The sequence below is a fragment of the Tribolium castaneum genome, chromosome 9 (genome assembly GCF_031307605.1).
Source record: "Tribolium castaneum strain GA2 chromosome 9, icTriCast1.1, whole genome shotgun sequence".
NCBI classification, from domain to species: Eukaryota; Metazoa; Arthropoda; class Insecta; order Coleoptera; family Tenebrionidae; genus Tribolium; species Tribolium castaneum.
Window position 1 is genome coordinate 11,776,825 of NC_087402.1, and position 15,695 is coordinate 11,792,519.

At 38.2% G+C, this 15,695-nt stretch overlaps 1 protein-coding gene and 1 long non-coding RNA gene across 2 annotated transcripts; both read right to left on the bottom strand.

Annotated features, from left to right (window-relative positions):
* Positions 1 to 963: 963 nt before the first annotated feature.
* On the bottom strand, positions 964 to 4,221 carry LOC135267122 (uncharacterized). The gene is made up of 2 exons (XM_064358911.1): positions 2,382 to 4,221; positions 964 to 1,250 (listed from the first exon to the last, which is right to left on the bottom strand). Exons 1-2 carry the CDS (start codon positions 4,219 to 4,221, stop codon positions 964 to 966), a joined length of 2,127 nt encoding a protein of 708 aa, XP_064214981.1.
* A 6,684-nt stretch (positions 4,222 to 10,905) lies between these two features.
* Positions 10,906 to 14,454, bottom strand: LOC107398874 (uncharacterized). Its single transcript, XR_010335471.1, has 3 exons — positions 14,270 to 14,454; positions 11,893 to 13,658; positions 10,906 to 11,772 (listed from the first exon to the last, which is right to left on the bottom strand). It is a non-coding gene; the product is annotated as an uncharacterized LOC107398874 (long non-coding RNA).
* Positions 14,455 to 15,695: the final 1,241 nt, after the last annotated feature.

Below are 15,695 nucleotides of genomic sequence, written 5' to 3' on the forward strand. Positions count from 1 at the left end.
AAACCTTCTTAAAGGGGTTGTTTTTTGAGGAATGGCTAAGAAACCGTTAACAATTTATTTTTGAGTGGGTAACAACATTTTCACAAAGTTTCAGTTCTTTACCTACACAATTTCTATGTGTTCCGCTTTTTTTGATAACTAGTATATTTACATTTTTCATGTAGAACTAACCATAAGCGAGATATAAGTTTGAAAACAATTAATAATTAAAAAAAAATGTGTGTAAGCGGCTAAATTCGTATGGGCAGTTCAAGTTACAAGAGAAAAAAAAATGAGAGCGGCGAGCTTGGGGTGGTTCTTACCTTTTGGCGTCTTTGGAAAATTCTTCGCCGGCCGGCTTGTTCTTTTTTGGTGAGAACCCACGAAGCGGAACGAAACTACCTGATGCGTTTTTCAAACCAAGAACTCAACACCTCTTCAAGGTCACACGCGCGCTACTACTTAAAACTAAAAAACCACCCTTTGCGAATCGCGCATGACTGCGGGAGAAATTCAAAATAAAACAAACAAAAATTCTCTGAGCCCAAAAACTAAATTAAACTAAATTCTAACATACCGCCCACCTAAAAGGCTCCGCGTTTTACGAAACCGTAGGAACAGGTAAAGGGCAAAGCTTTACCACTGGGCGCTTGAGCGTACCCTGGGAGGTACGTACTGTGGCAACTCTGACGACCCCATCTGCACCAGGATGCACCGCGACGATTCTTCCTAACTGCCATCGTAAAGGAGATAGGCATTCATTTTTAACAATCACTAAAGTATCAGGAACGATTGGTTTTGAAGAAGTATTCCACTTACTTCGTTGCTGAAGAGTGTGTAAATATTCCTGATGCCATCGTGACCAGAAATCTTGGTGCAGACGTTGGACTAATTGCCAGCGCGTTAATCGATTTATTTTCAATGACGATAAGTCTGAATCAGGAGGTGCGCTAAGAGGTTCTAACGTCAAGAAATGGCCAGGGGTTAAAACTGAGAGGTCGTTAGGATCGGCGCTAACCGGGCAAAGAGGACGCGAATTAAGTACTGCTCAATTTGAGTTAGAACCGTATACAATTCTTCGAATGTGAGGATTTGCTCTCCTATAAGACGATGTAAATGGGTTTTGACCGACTTAATGCCGGCCTCCCAAATCCCTCCAAAGTGAGGGGCTGATGGGGGGTTAAAATGCCACCGAAGACGTTCACGTTCTGCGGCTGATTTCATATGACGATTAAGCTCGCGATAGCCACCAACGAAATTAGTACCGCAATCTGAATAAATATAAGAACAACGTCCTCGACGAGCCACGAATCGCCGTAAAGCGGCCAAAAACGCTTCTGTGGATAAATCCGACACTAATTCGATATGAATAGCTTTAGTACTAAAGCATAGAAATACACAAATATAGGCCTTCTGCGACTTTGAGCCTCGAGTTCTACCTAAAGTGATCTTAAAAGGACCACCATAATCCACTCCAACACACGAAAAAGGCTTGATTTGAGAAATACGCAGCGACGGTAAATCTCCCATTGGAGGTTGAGGAGAACGAGGGTTCAAACGCCAACAGCGTAAACAACGAGAAATTATTTTCGAAATAAGTTTTTTTAACCCCCAATATCCAAAATCTCTGAGACAATAGGAAATGGAGGGTTTGAGTGCCGGGGTGAAAATACCGAATGTGCATATCCTCAACAATTAGCTCGATGTCCACGAGGAAGTAACATCGGATGTTTAGCATCGAAAGAAAAACCAGAGTGTTTGAGGCGACCACCTACACGTAAAATCCCTTGAGGATCTACAAAGGGCGCCAATTTTCTGAAGGGTTTGGAACAAGATTCCAGATTTTTAACTTCCGAGGCGAATACTTGTTGTTGGACATGTTTAACGAGCAGGGTCAATGCGTAGTTTATTTCATCCTCACTTAAGGCCTCAAAATTTCGAGTTTTAGTTTTAAGATTTTTGACAAACCGTAGCCACACTGCGATAATGCGTAATATTTTTCGAAGAGAAGAGAAGGTACTCAATATGCGATCAAAAAAAACTTTCTTCTGTTTTGTAATGTCCTTTTTCCGGGCGGCTTTGTCGGAGATCGGGTTGCGGTTGGGCCTTTTGGAAAGCCTCAAGAGAGAGAGAAAACGGGTTTCTAACTCAAACCAATTATTTATTCTATCAAACTGTACAAATAAAAATAACAAATCCCCAAGATAAATAAAAGTAATAATAATAACTATCCCTAACTATATACACTATTTCCACGGTTGTCCTCGGTCGTAATTTCCCTACCAAGCCCCAGGTCGGTCTGGGCGGTGGAGATGGTGTGCTGGTTTGATGCGCAGCAAGCACCACTCGTCGGAGAAGGTTTTGCCGGTTTGATGCACGGCTCGACCCCCAGAGTTACTCACCGGTTTGATGCACAGTGAGCAACTGCTGGAGAACGCTCGGTTTCGCCCTTTTATTGGCGACACGGTGTAAACAAACCGAGCGCCGGTGGTGGTGGAACTGACTTGAGCGCATGACTCCTACGTCACCATAGAATCGTCCGGAATCCGGATGCTTCATTACAGTTTGAAGAATTAAGACAACCTTGCGTTGTTCTTCTACCATTATCGAGTCATTTTTCAAATCTGGTATCTCCGATTTACCTACGACCAAATCAAAATTGCGTAACCAAGTGGGTCCCGCCCACCATAGCGGGTACTGCAGGAGATGCATTGGATTTAAACCACGAGACGCGCAATCGGCGGGGTTGTCATCCGACGAAACGTGATGCCAAGTAGCAGTGGGTGCTAACGATTGAATGAGAGCAACCCTATTGCTAACAAATACCTTCCAAAGGTGAGGAGACGATTGAATCCACGAAAGGGCTATGGTAGAGTCGGACCACGCGTAAACTTGTTCAATCTCTATGACACCTTTAAACGTGGTAAGGGTGTAATCTATTAACTTGGCCAATAAAACTGCCGCACATAACTCTAGACGCGGAATGGAAATTTTCTTCAACGGCGCTACCTTTGACTTTGCACAAATGAGACGAATTTCTATTGCATGGGTAACTGAGACGCTTCGTAAATAGACCACTGCGGCGTAACCAGACTCACTAGCGTCGCAGAAACCATGAAGGGTACACAACCGAACTTTTTCTACGATAATTTTTCGGGGAATTTGCAAAGTCGCTAATTGGGGAAGTTCCCAACAAAATTGCGTCCAACTCGAAATAATGTCGTCAGGAGGCGAGTCATCCCAAGACAACTTCAAAGTCCATAGATACTGAATTAAACGTTTTGCGTAAAAAGTTAAAGGAGCCAAAAACCCAATAGGGTCGAATATGCGAGCCAATTCAGACAAAAGCGATCGTTTTACGCACGGACGATTGAACGGTTGAATACTATAAGAAAAACTATCGTTACGCGGGTTCCATTGCAGTCCCAAAACTTTAACGAAAAACTCTGATTCACTATTGAACGCAAGAGCTTGATCTAATTGATGTGAAAGAGGAATTTTGTTTAAAATGCTAGGGTCATTGCTAGACCACTTTCTTAATTCGAAACCTGCAGTACTGAGCAAGTCAATTAGTTCATCCCGCAAATTATGAGCTTCAGCAATCGAAGAGCAACCTGTAATAATGTCATCGATATAAACATCGTTAACCAGGACTTCGGAAGCGAGAGGAAATCGAGTTTTTTCCAGAGATGCAAGTTCGCCTAATGTGCGAATTGCCAAAAAGGGAGAAGACGACACTCCGTAGGTAACGGTATTTAACTGATATTCCTGAACGGGTTCCTGTGGGGAGTTTCTCCACAAAATTTTCTGAAATTTGCGATGTTCAGGAAGAATCAAAATTTGACGATACATCTGTCGTATATCTGCGGTGAACACGATGGGATGAACTCTAAAGCGTGAAAGAATAGTCAAAATGTCCTTTTGAAGTTTTGGACCTACAAATAAACTATCATTGAGAGATTTGCCTTCTGACGAAGGACAGGAGGCATCGAAAACTACGCGAAGTTTTGTGCTAGGACTATCAGCCTTTATAACACAGTGGTGGGGAATATAATATCCATCCGACGAATTTCCATTTGTAAGGAGCTGCATGTGGCCAAGATCTAAATATTCGTTCATAAAAGCCTTATAGTCTTCGTAAAGCAAGGGGTTTTTAATGAGACGACGCTCGATTGACTGAAGTCTCCGAAATGCGTTAGCGAACGAACCGGGAAACATAGGATCGTCTTCTTTAAACAACATGGGAACGACAAATCGACCAGAATTATTTCGATAAATTAGCGACGCAAAGTTATTTTCTGCTAATTTATCTTCGGGTGGCAAAGTAACATCCAAAGGTAAATTAGGCTCTTCAATTTCCCAAAATTGTTTGACGATGTTTTCGAGAGGTATTGTTTCGAATGATTCGATTGTTGCGCAAAAACTATGAAGGTGTGGTGAAGAACTGTGCTTCCTATGCGTATTTGACCGAAATTGACCTATAAGAATCCAACCAAATTTTGTGTTCATAGCGGTGGGAACGTCCGAATTTCCGAGAAGGCGACCAGATTCTAAGATAAGAGGAAAAATATCCGCTCCCAATAACATGTCAATACCACGAGAAAGATTAAATTGACTGTCCGCTAATGTCAAATTCATTAGGTTGGTCCAACCGGAAGTTGAGAATGATACGCTTGGCATATCATCGCAAATTTTGTCAAGAAGAATTGCGTTAATTGATAAACGAATAGATGGCTCATTTTTCGATCGAAGAGTGCATGAAACCTCTTTTGAGGCCTTATCATTCATGCCTCCCAAGCCTTTAATTATAAAGGTCGATGTTTTGCGTGATAATCCTAAGCGCTCTGCACAATTTTTTGTAATGAAATTCGCTTGACTAGCGCTATCTACGAGGATGCGAACTTCTTGGAACTGTCCTAACGAATCCTGGACTTCAACTACAGCGATAGACAACAATACAGACTGCGACGGAATCAAATTAGTGAGCGAATTAATGCGAGTAGGCGAATCTAGCGATTTAGGGGTAGTATCTATTGGAGCGATTGGATTTTCCGAAATTGTTGCGGGTTTGGACTGAGTTGAGAGCGTATTCGAACTAACAAAATGCAAAAGAGAGTGATGGCGTTGATGACAGTCTCGACAAGTCGACAACGAGTTGCAATTGCGCAATAAATGTTTAGCACCAAGACAATTAAGACACCATTGTTTGGACTTTACTATTTCATAACGAGATTGTGGTGATTTTGCGAGAAATGTGGGACATTTATAGATGAGATGATCGCGATTGCATAAGGCACATTTGGAGTTTTCCGAATTTACAAGGAATACCGAACCTTGTCGAGGTTTAACAGGAGAAGAAACAATTTTTGGAACCTTTTGCGTTAATTTCGACGTATTTGGAGTGACATTTTGAGAAACATTGTCCGAGGCTTGCGACATTAAAAGCAAAAATTCACTTAGCGATTTAAAAGTTGGGACAGCGGTTGGCGAATCTTGACCGAGTTCGAAACGACTTACTAACGACGAGCAAAGCCTATTCAACAACATATTAAATAACACAAAATCCCAACTTTCGACTGGAAATTGTAACATTTTTAATGCCGCCAAATTTTCCTCAAATGTGGACAACAATGTTCTAAGTTGCGACGATGTATAATTCTCTGTCAACGAAGGGACATTTTCGATTTGGTTCCAATAGTGCGTCGCAAGCAATCTCTTGTTGTCGTATCTTTTAACGAGAGCATCGTATGCAATTTGATAATTAGTGCCTACCATAGGAATACGACTAACAATTGATAGTGGCTCCTCACTAAGAGACGAAATTAAATAACTGAATTTTTCCACGTCTGACAACGACCCATTCTTATGAATTGTTGAGTTGAACATGTCCAAAAATGTTTTTCACGTTTTTAATTCTCCGCTAAATTTATACAACTCCAACCGAGGCAATTGAATGTGATCTTTATTAGTGGTTTCAGACTGATTTGACTGCGAGCGTTCAAAGGTTGGCTTTGATTTAAAAACGCGCTCGAACACCATATGAACAAAATAATAATCATTATCAAATGCAGCCTGAATTTCTTTTTCTTGGTTTAACTCCTCATCACTGTTTGCCAACGTACCAATTATTGTGTTATGATATTGATAAAAATCCCCGTATATGCGTTCAATAAATTTATAGCGAGCTTTAAATTCAGGATAAGAACTTTCGTAAAGCGCTTCTTGACGATCAGCCACCTCCGCTACCTTTTTTAACTCGTTCATTTGCGTAATAGCGGTCTCCCGAAGAGCACTACATTTTTTTATGGATTTAGGGGCCATATTCAAATCCTGGATTTCAAATACGAAATAAAAATAAATCGATTTAACAATTCGAAACTACAACGAAAAGAGCGAGAAAAAGCGATAACCCGAAAGCAAAAACCCAGTGATAAAGCGAGATAACCAATACCTGTTCTAGGACGCGACAAATTGAACCGAAAAACTGTAATTATGAAACGACGAAACAAGCTCAGAGAATTTACCCATACGAATTTGCGAATTGAAACAAATTTAAACTAACAACAATGGTTCCGAATACACTTTGCATTGGGGTTCGAAGGACCAAAAAAAATGTAAGCGGCTAAATTCGTATGGGCAGTTCAAGTTACAAGAGAAAAAAAAATGAGAGCGGCGAGCTTGGGGTGGTTCTTACCTTTTGGCGTCTTTGGAAAATTCTTCGCCGGCCGGCTTGTTCTTTTTTGGTGAGAACCCACGAAGCGGAACGAAACTACCTGATGCGTTTTTCAAACCAAGAACTCAACACCTCTTCAAGGTCACACGCGCGCTACTACTTAAAACTAAAAAACCACCCTTTGCGAATCGCGCATGACCGCGGGAGAAATTCAAAATAAAACAAACAAAAATTCTCTGAGCCCAAAAACTAAATTAAACTAAATTCTAACAATGTGCTTTAACAGAAAATGTCTTGTGATTTAAAATACACTTAATTTATTGGGTCCATCACTTTATTAGAGGAAAAAGGAGGAGACATAAAAGTCACTAAAGTCTTCAAAGTCGGTTTTAAATGCTGCATTTTCGTCTTCGTCTCAAACATTGAAAACTGAATTACATTTTTTTTTTTTTATTTAACGGAAGAAGAGTGCTTCAGCTGCTAGGCTATTAGCACCCGGTACAGTAATTTGGAATTCTATATACAAAGTTTCTTAAATAATTCAATGGTTAAATTTTGGATATCAGATTTGTTCTTTTAAGGAAGATTAGTATTTTATCTTCGTTTTTCGGGCTGAGAATATCTTCCATACGGAAGGGGAAAATTGGCTTCGTTTCGAATGTCATGGTATTTTGGGCATTCGAGTAGGATGTGCCGAACTGTTAACCTTTCTTCGCAATAGCAGCATGTGGGGGGATCAACTTTCTTCAGGTGATACTCCTGAGTTAGACGCGTATGTCCTAGTCTGAGTCGATTTATGGTGACTTCTTCTCCTCTTTTCAGATTACTTGGAGCCCACTTTTTAATATCAGGATAAGCTTCTCGTAGCTTCGCTGTCGATTGGTTCCAGTGTTGTTGAAACAGGTTTGCATGTTTGGTTCTTATTGTCTGCTGGACGTCCGTGTACACTGGATAGAGACGCTCAGGTTCTTGATCTTCCGGAACTTGTTTAGCTATTTGATCTGCGTGTTCGTTTTCTTCTATTCCGTAGTGTGCTGGTACCCAGATGAGATGTACTGCCTTTTCTGCAGTTTGTAGTTTTTGAATTTCTTCTTGGATTTTGATCACAATTGGATTTGTAGGGTAAAGTTTCTGGATGTTGAGAATGCTGCTAATGGAGTCTGTGCAAATGGCCAGGCTTTTGTTTGACTCGTGATGTGTTTCGGCGGATTGCAGGGCTCTTAGTATAGCGTAGAGTTCTTTATTTAAGTCAAAGAAAATTGCTAATGCGTGCTTTGAGTCAGAGAAGGCTTCGTTTATGTTGCTTTCAAGTGCAAGGATATTGTCAGTTGTAGATCGTAGTTGGCGAAAACCGTTTTGAGCTGGATTTATAAGGTTAATGCTTTCCAGATACCAATTTAGTCGTTTGTTTAGAATACTTTTCATTACTTTACATAAGCAACATGTTAATGATATGGGTCTATAAGATGCAGCTTCGTTTTTGGACTTGTTTGGTTTTAGAATTGGTATTATGATTGCTTTACTCCAGATTTCTGGAAAAGCTCCTGACTCAAAGATAGCGTTGAAACAGTTTAACAGTAATTGTTTTAACAGTGGAGGCAATTTTTTCAAAAATATGGGAGGGATGTCATCAGGTCCAGCGGCGCAGTTTTTACTATTATCTATAGCATCCTCTAATTCTACGTATGTAATTGCTTCATTTAGGGGGTGTTTTGCTTGAAGGTTTATTTCGATGTTTTCTTTTTCTTTCTGATTTTTGTGTTCAAGGAAGTTTTTGGTGTAGTTATTGTTTGACGATGCGTTTTCGAATTCTTCGGCTAATATTTCAACGATGTCATCACTTTTATCGTAAACTGTGCCATTTTTATTTATAAAGGTGATTTGTGAGTTGTGAGCTGGTTTTCCTTTGATTCTTCTAATTTTGGTCCAAATTTCGGGAATCGGGGTGTCTGCTCTTATTGTAGAAACATAGTTTTGCCAACTTTCTTTTTTACTTTTTTTAATAGTGTATTTAGCTTTTGCTTTTAGACGCTTAAATTGAAATAGGTTTTCTTGGGTGTTTTGACGTTTGAATTTGTTGTACGCCTTCTTACTATCTCGAATCGCCTTCTCGCATTCATTATTCCACCAAGGGACAGGGAAATGATTAGCTATTGGTTTGGTTTTTCCAACTGCTACGTTGGCAGCTTCTATTATTACGTCACTTAGGTGTTGTATCATGTGGATTGGGTCATCAGGAGTTTCTTTATTGTTTATTAGATTAGTAAGGATATTTTCGAATAGGATCCAATTGGCTGATGTTGTTTTCCACTTAGGTTTAAAACTTTGAGTTGATAGATGCTGTGTTTTATGGTGTTCAATCACGACTGGAAAATGGTCGCTGTTGTGTTGATATGTTTTGACATTCCAGTTCAAGCTAGGGAGTAAGGATGGATCGCAGAAGGTTAGATCTAGAGTAGAAAACTGACCTGAAAATGCGTCAAGTCTGGTCGGCTGCTCAGTGTTTAATAAAAGTAGATCAACATCGTTTATCGCTTTTTCTAAGATACGCCCTTTTCTGTTGGTTGTGTGTGCACCCCATAATTGGCTGTGAGCGTTGAAGTCTCCTAGTATTATTCTAGGAGTTGGGAGTTGTTCTAAAATTTGACTAAATTCATCGAATGACATATCTTTGTTTGGAGGAATGTAGAAGTTACACACTGTTATTGGTTCTGGGAAATAAATTCTCGCTGCAATTACTTCTTGCTCTGTGTTTGGTAACGGTATTTCTTCAGATTTAAATTTTTCGTCAATATATATTGCAACCCCTCCAGAAGCGATGTTTTGATTTTTCCTGTTTTTAAAATACTTTTTATAATGTTTCAAGTTGTGAACGTTATTTTCTTTGAAATGTGTTTCTTGTAGGCACAAAATTATCGGATTTGTTTCTGATATTAAGATTTCTAAGTTTGGTAGGTGAGAGTAATATCCGTTAATGTTCCATTGCAGGAGAAATGTGAATTTTACTAGTAAGTGCTTAGCCTCGAGCTGGTGCTCTCGGCTTCGGAGTCATGATTTTCCTCTTGAAGTTGTGACAATACTTTATTCTTAATTTTTGTGAATTTTATCTTCATTCTGCGATCTTCAAGTGAGTTGTATAAAGTAGTTATCATGTTTATGAAGTTGTCAGTGTCGTCTGTGTACTCTTTTGTTAGAGAAAGTAAATCAGATGTATGTTTTGTGTTAGTGATGAAATCACAAAGCTGTTCGAAATCAAGGGGGTATGGACTGTTTGGACTTTCTAACGTACTTTTAATTGGTTGCAACAATTCTTCTATGCCATTGATATTTAGATTGTCTAGTGACTCTTGCGATAAATGAATTATTTTTGCCTTCTTCCTCAGATTTGTTGGAGGTGGTCTGGGTTTGTTAAAGATATCTTGTTTGTTTTCAGTTTTGTTTGTTTGAAATTTCTCGGGTGTTGTTGGTTTTTCTTCACTTGTGGTGCTTGCTGAACGTTTTTGGCTTATTGGTTTATTTTTGTTTTTATGGGGTTTTGTTGGTGTTTCATGTTGCGCTTCCAAGTCTGCATTTCTTGGTTCTTCTTCATCTTCATTGTCATCATCTGTTGTTTCGTTATTTGGAACGGATGCAGATTGAGAATTGGCAGTAGTATTTGTTGGACACCTGTTAGTAAAATGACCTTGTTGTTTACAGATGAAGCAGGTAATCTCCTCAAAACTTAGGAAGAGTCTAAAGGTTGTGTCTTCAAAATTAATTACAATTGACTGAGGTAATTCAAAATTGTCTTCAGGGGGAGTGACAAAAATTTGTCTTCGGAAACTTTCAACGTGACTGTACGCGTCGTCAAGTATTCCTGCTCGTAATGTAACAGAAGAAACAGCTCTAAGTCCTATTTTGGCGATTTCATTTTCTATTATGGAATGAGGGATAGAAGTGCATACGTTTCCTATTACTAATCGCTGTGCAGGTGTGATTAATTTGCGAATTTTAAACTCCTTATCTTCAATTCTTATCGTTTTTTTGTCGTTTACCAGCTGATTGACTAGTTCCGTTGATGTGAGATAGATACATATTCGGTTGTTGGAGATTCTTGACGCGGATTTTATGAATTTTGGACCAATTATCGTGCCAATAGCGACTACGTAATCAGTTAATTTGAAATCATCTAGTGTATCAATGATGATTGCATGGCTTCTGGGTAAAAATTGGTTTTGGGTTTGTTTTGAGATGCTTGCGTAAGCAAGGGCGGATCCAGGTTTGGCGCCAGGGGGGGGGGTCACATAGTCATGGTCAAGTCACAAGAAGTTATAATTTAATTTTGATAATATATTTAAATTACAAAATCAATTTTTCTTTTACGTCTTCTCCCAAAACGCGTTATCACTTCATCTGCTTCAATGGGTATGTTTTTATGGACGTGGAGAAGTGCCAGTCCGGTTAGACGTTCTTCAACCATTGCAGCTCTTAGCCATGATTTGATTCTTCGTAATGTAGAGAAAGATCTTTCCGCTGTCGCTATACTAACAGGTAGTGTAGCCATAATACATAAAAATTTTCTTATATTAGGATACATTTCAATATCGCAATTTAAAATAAGGTCAGAAATCGACTGCGGCATGTCCTGACTCCGCTGCCACTTCACCATCCACAGTCGATATTCGTTTACAACGACAGAAACTGGAGTATTATCTAGTAACAATGTATAATCGGTTGCTAGTTGTTTCACAGTTTCAATGTCTTGATTACTGTATTCGCTTTTTGGCATGAAAACGCTGAGCTGAAACAAATTAAGTACTTCAAGAGACATACGGTCCTCTAGGTCATTTATTATTGAATCTAGAAGAGGGATGTATATAGCTCTGCGGAAATACTCTTCAGCAGATTGGGCAGGTTGGTTATTGGCCCTATGTATTTGTCTTGACACTATTCTGGGACATTTAATTTCTACATCTAGCTGCCCAGCCACTTCTTTAGCCTCTTCAAAAAGCTGTCGGTAAATAACGTCCGCATTTTCTCTTTTATTTTGTAGAACACTTATAGTATCATTAATAGCGTCCGCAGCTTTTTTAAATCAATTGAGTTCGATTGCAGTATTCTGCTTAAAGATACAGTAGCGCCTGAAAAATAAAAAGTTAGTGACTGTCTGTGAGTATGAGTGAATAAACTAAGGATACATGACTTAATATAAACGGTAGCTTAAATTGTTTATTTTAAAACACAAAAACACAAGTACCCACCTAATACATCACTTAAACAGATGGAGGATATAATAAAGTCAGAACTGCGCAATGTTTGCAGCAAGCAATGGGCATCATTAGCAGTTTTACTGTCTTGCCAAGTAGAAATCTTCTCCAGAGCGCTACAAATTTTGACAAAGTTGTCTCCTTGAAATTGAAGATGCCCATCATGCCTCTCTACCCAACGTGTCTCACAGATACCTTGCATGGCAACTCCAAGTTCTTTTTTAAAAATTTCATGCCTCTTAGCGGATGCATTGGCAAATGCTCCAACTTTTCTCATTGTGCCAGATGTATTGCGACAAGAAACTACTTTGGATGATCTAGCCAACGAGTTATTAAGTACATGGTTGTTGCACGGGCATCGTTTGGCGTGAATGGCTATTTTAGTCAATTCTTGCACTGCACCTTTCGTTTCTGATGCCATAACCGAGCAGCTGTCAGTTCCAATACCCACACACCAAGTTATATCTACGTTAAATTTGGTACACAGATTTGCAACGATTTTCGCCAATGATACACCTGTCAATCGAGGCTCTATATCACCTGAATTGTTTTCTTCACGTCGAAGAGCATCGTAAGTATCACAGAAAGTTACAAAATGTTCCTTTATAATACCATTATGAAAATATCGAAATGATAGGCTCAGATGTGAGATATGTGATATATCTGTTGTTTCATCGAACAAAATTGAAAAAAATTTAGCTTCCCGTATATTCTGTAAAATATTTTCCTGAATAATTTCTGCGCAAACATCTATCAACTCATTTTGTACAGTCTTGCTGATGTACGTGGCGTTGGACTTTGAAGATTCTAAATGTTGCTGCAATGCAGTATCGCCAGAATCTATACGGAATTTTAAAAGGGCTCTAAAATTTCCTTCATCGGCTACCACGCTGTCATAGCTCAACAATTTACCATCGTCGCGATGGCCACGTAACGATATATTTTGACGACCACAAAATATTATAGTTTTTACGATTGGTCGCAAACGTTCTCTATTTTCATTTATTTGTGTCAGTCTTTGACTACTTACTTGGTTCATTATATTAATTTCTGGTTTGTGAAAAGTCAACAAAAAGTTCTTCCCTGCTTCGACAGCTAATTCGTGGTATTTGTTTCGCTGGTGTGTCAACAGAACACCATTTTCACCAAGCAAATTATCAAAAGCTTTTAAGGGCTCTTTTACGAGTCGACATAAAGGTGTTTTTGTCTGTATACCACCTCCAGGAGCTATGGCAAACAAAGCACAGTACTTGCAGTAAAGACCCTGGCCTTTATGCGACAAAACAAGCCAGTGAAACTTGTCAAGGTGGGACTTCTGAGCATATTTTTTTGTTTGTTTCCCTTTTTTATTAACAACACAGTGCGGGAAAGTGTAATTAGGGGGAGGCTGCCAATGCTTTTCAAGCAACATAGCTTTAGATGAATCATCTATATTGTTCCCTGTATAACATGCAATATCAGAAGCAAATTCTGATTGAGAAACTGAAGTCTTTATCTGATCAGAATCTGAAGTCGACGTAGATAATATAGGCTGAATATCGTTAATAACGGAAGAACATGATTTTTCTTCATCTAAGGTAAATGTAGGCAATGTAGCTGTAGAAGCAGAAGCATGGGTAGTAGTTGTAGGTAAATTTTTCGACTGAGCAATCTCAAGCCTTGGTTTCTTTATGAAATATGAATCTATTTTTTTTTAATGAACTGCCACCTGTATTACGTTTCAACCCACCACTACCATCTCCTTTTCCCTTAGAGTCACCCTGCAAGCAAAGCCATGCAAATTTCACACCCCACACCACAACAGACAACAGACTAAAAAACACCCAGACTCAAACCAAAACAAATATCCCGTAAATATTAGCCATGTAGGTACGGACGGGGCTTGAACCCGCGATTCATAGGTTAATTACCAGAAATTTCACCACTAAATCACAGGACCAGAGCAGTAATTTTTAATTATTAGTAGTCTCAGCAATTGGCACGTTTAAACAAAAAAAAAGTAGTAAAGTGAATTGTTATTAGGTACATTAAATAATACGTTAGGTATAGTGTTTGCTTCTTTAATATTTTATAGTTTTTAAAAATCTATAATATATAAATAAAGTAAATAGTTAAGATCACTAAGTATTTACACTATTTGTAAACGCCTGTTAATAAAGCCCAATGATTTTGTGTCGTGCAGTAGTTTTGCATCGTTTTCGCTAGGTCGCTAAGTGCTTTTTAAAACTTCAACGAAGATTATTTTTATATGCTTTCATTCCTACTTATCTACCTACGAAGTACTATAAGAACATTAACAACAATAACATTTGAGTTTGAACACACACACACACACACAGTGGCATAATGAAGAAACTTATTACTTACTTACCATTTCTTGTAATGAATTTGCACCAACCACTTTTAAGAACGCTATTACTTATAATGAAATTTTAAAGTTTTTTAACTTAGTACTGTATTAACTATTATGAGAATAAAACAGTTGATTGAGGTAAGTTTAAGTCGTTCCGATTGAGGTTAGGTCTACCTAGACGTTAGTCAAAAATAAAACACGCACAATTGTCACACGAAATATGACATCGGATGAAAGATGGCGGTGGCGCTGTAAAATTCAAATTTTCGATGCGTTCGTTTCCGAATAATACGTTTGCCATCATACAAAGTATTCTATTAAATTAATTAAATATTGAAGATACTTACATAAAATCTATATTGTGACAAAAAAATATATAAAAACATTATGTTCAACAATTTTAATTAGTGATCCACCTAGGTCCAGGACCAAGCCCAGGGGGGGGGGTCATGACCCCCATGACCCCCCCCCTCTGGATCCGCTCTTGTGCGTAAGTTTGTTTCGTCATGTTGGAGTTTGTGGATTGTTGTTGATTAATTAATTGTGGAGTATCATTGGGTGGATTTTGCATTGTTTAGTTTGACTTGTACCTGGTACTACGTCGGAACGTAGACTCCAGGTACATCGAGGTTAATTGTAAAAGACAATTGATTTTTGTGATAGAGAAAGGCAAAATAATGGGAAGGGTGTAGTTAAGACAAAGGTGAGAGTATAAGAATCACAGCTTACTAGTTGTAGGATGTCACCAGGGAACAATGCTCGCACTGTAGTGGTTCACACCGAACTCCAATTACATTTTTGTTCAGTAACAGTTACAGTTTTTATTTCGGTTTTTTGCTTATATCTCGAAAACAGTTACTCCTATCAATTTTTATCTTTCTTTCAAAATTAAAGCCGATAAAATTTCCTATAAAATAGTTATTTGCATTTTTCTTGTAGTACTAACCATAAGCGAGTTATAGAGTTGGATACAAATAATCTTTAAAAAAAAATTTGCTTTAAAATAAAATGTTGGAAAAACTGAAATTAAACTAAATTAATTGGGCATAACACTTTAGTAGAGGAAAAAAAAGGAGACATAAAAGTCACTAAAGTTTTCAGAGTCGTCTTTAGTCGTCATATTAATAGCAATAACAATAATAATAATAATACTAATAGTACTAATTTTGCTTATATACAAGCGCTTAATTAAGGTAACAGTTTTTTGGTTTTTTGCTTATATCTCGAAAACAGTTACTCCTATCAATTTTTATCTTTTTTTCAAAATTAAAGCTGATAAAATTTCCTACAAAATAGTTATTTACATTTTTCTTGTAGGACCAACCATAAGCGAGTTATAGAGTTGGATATAAATAATCTTTAACAAAAATTTGCTTTAAAATAAAATGTTTGAAAAACTGAAATTACACTAAATTAATAATAATAATAATAATGTTTATTAATG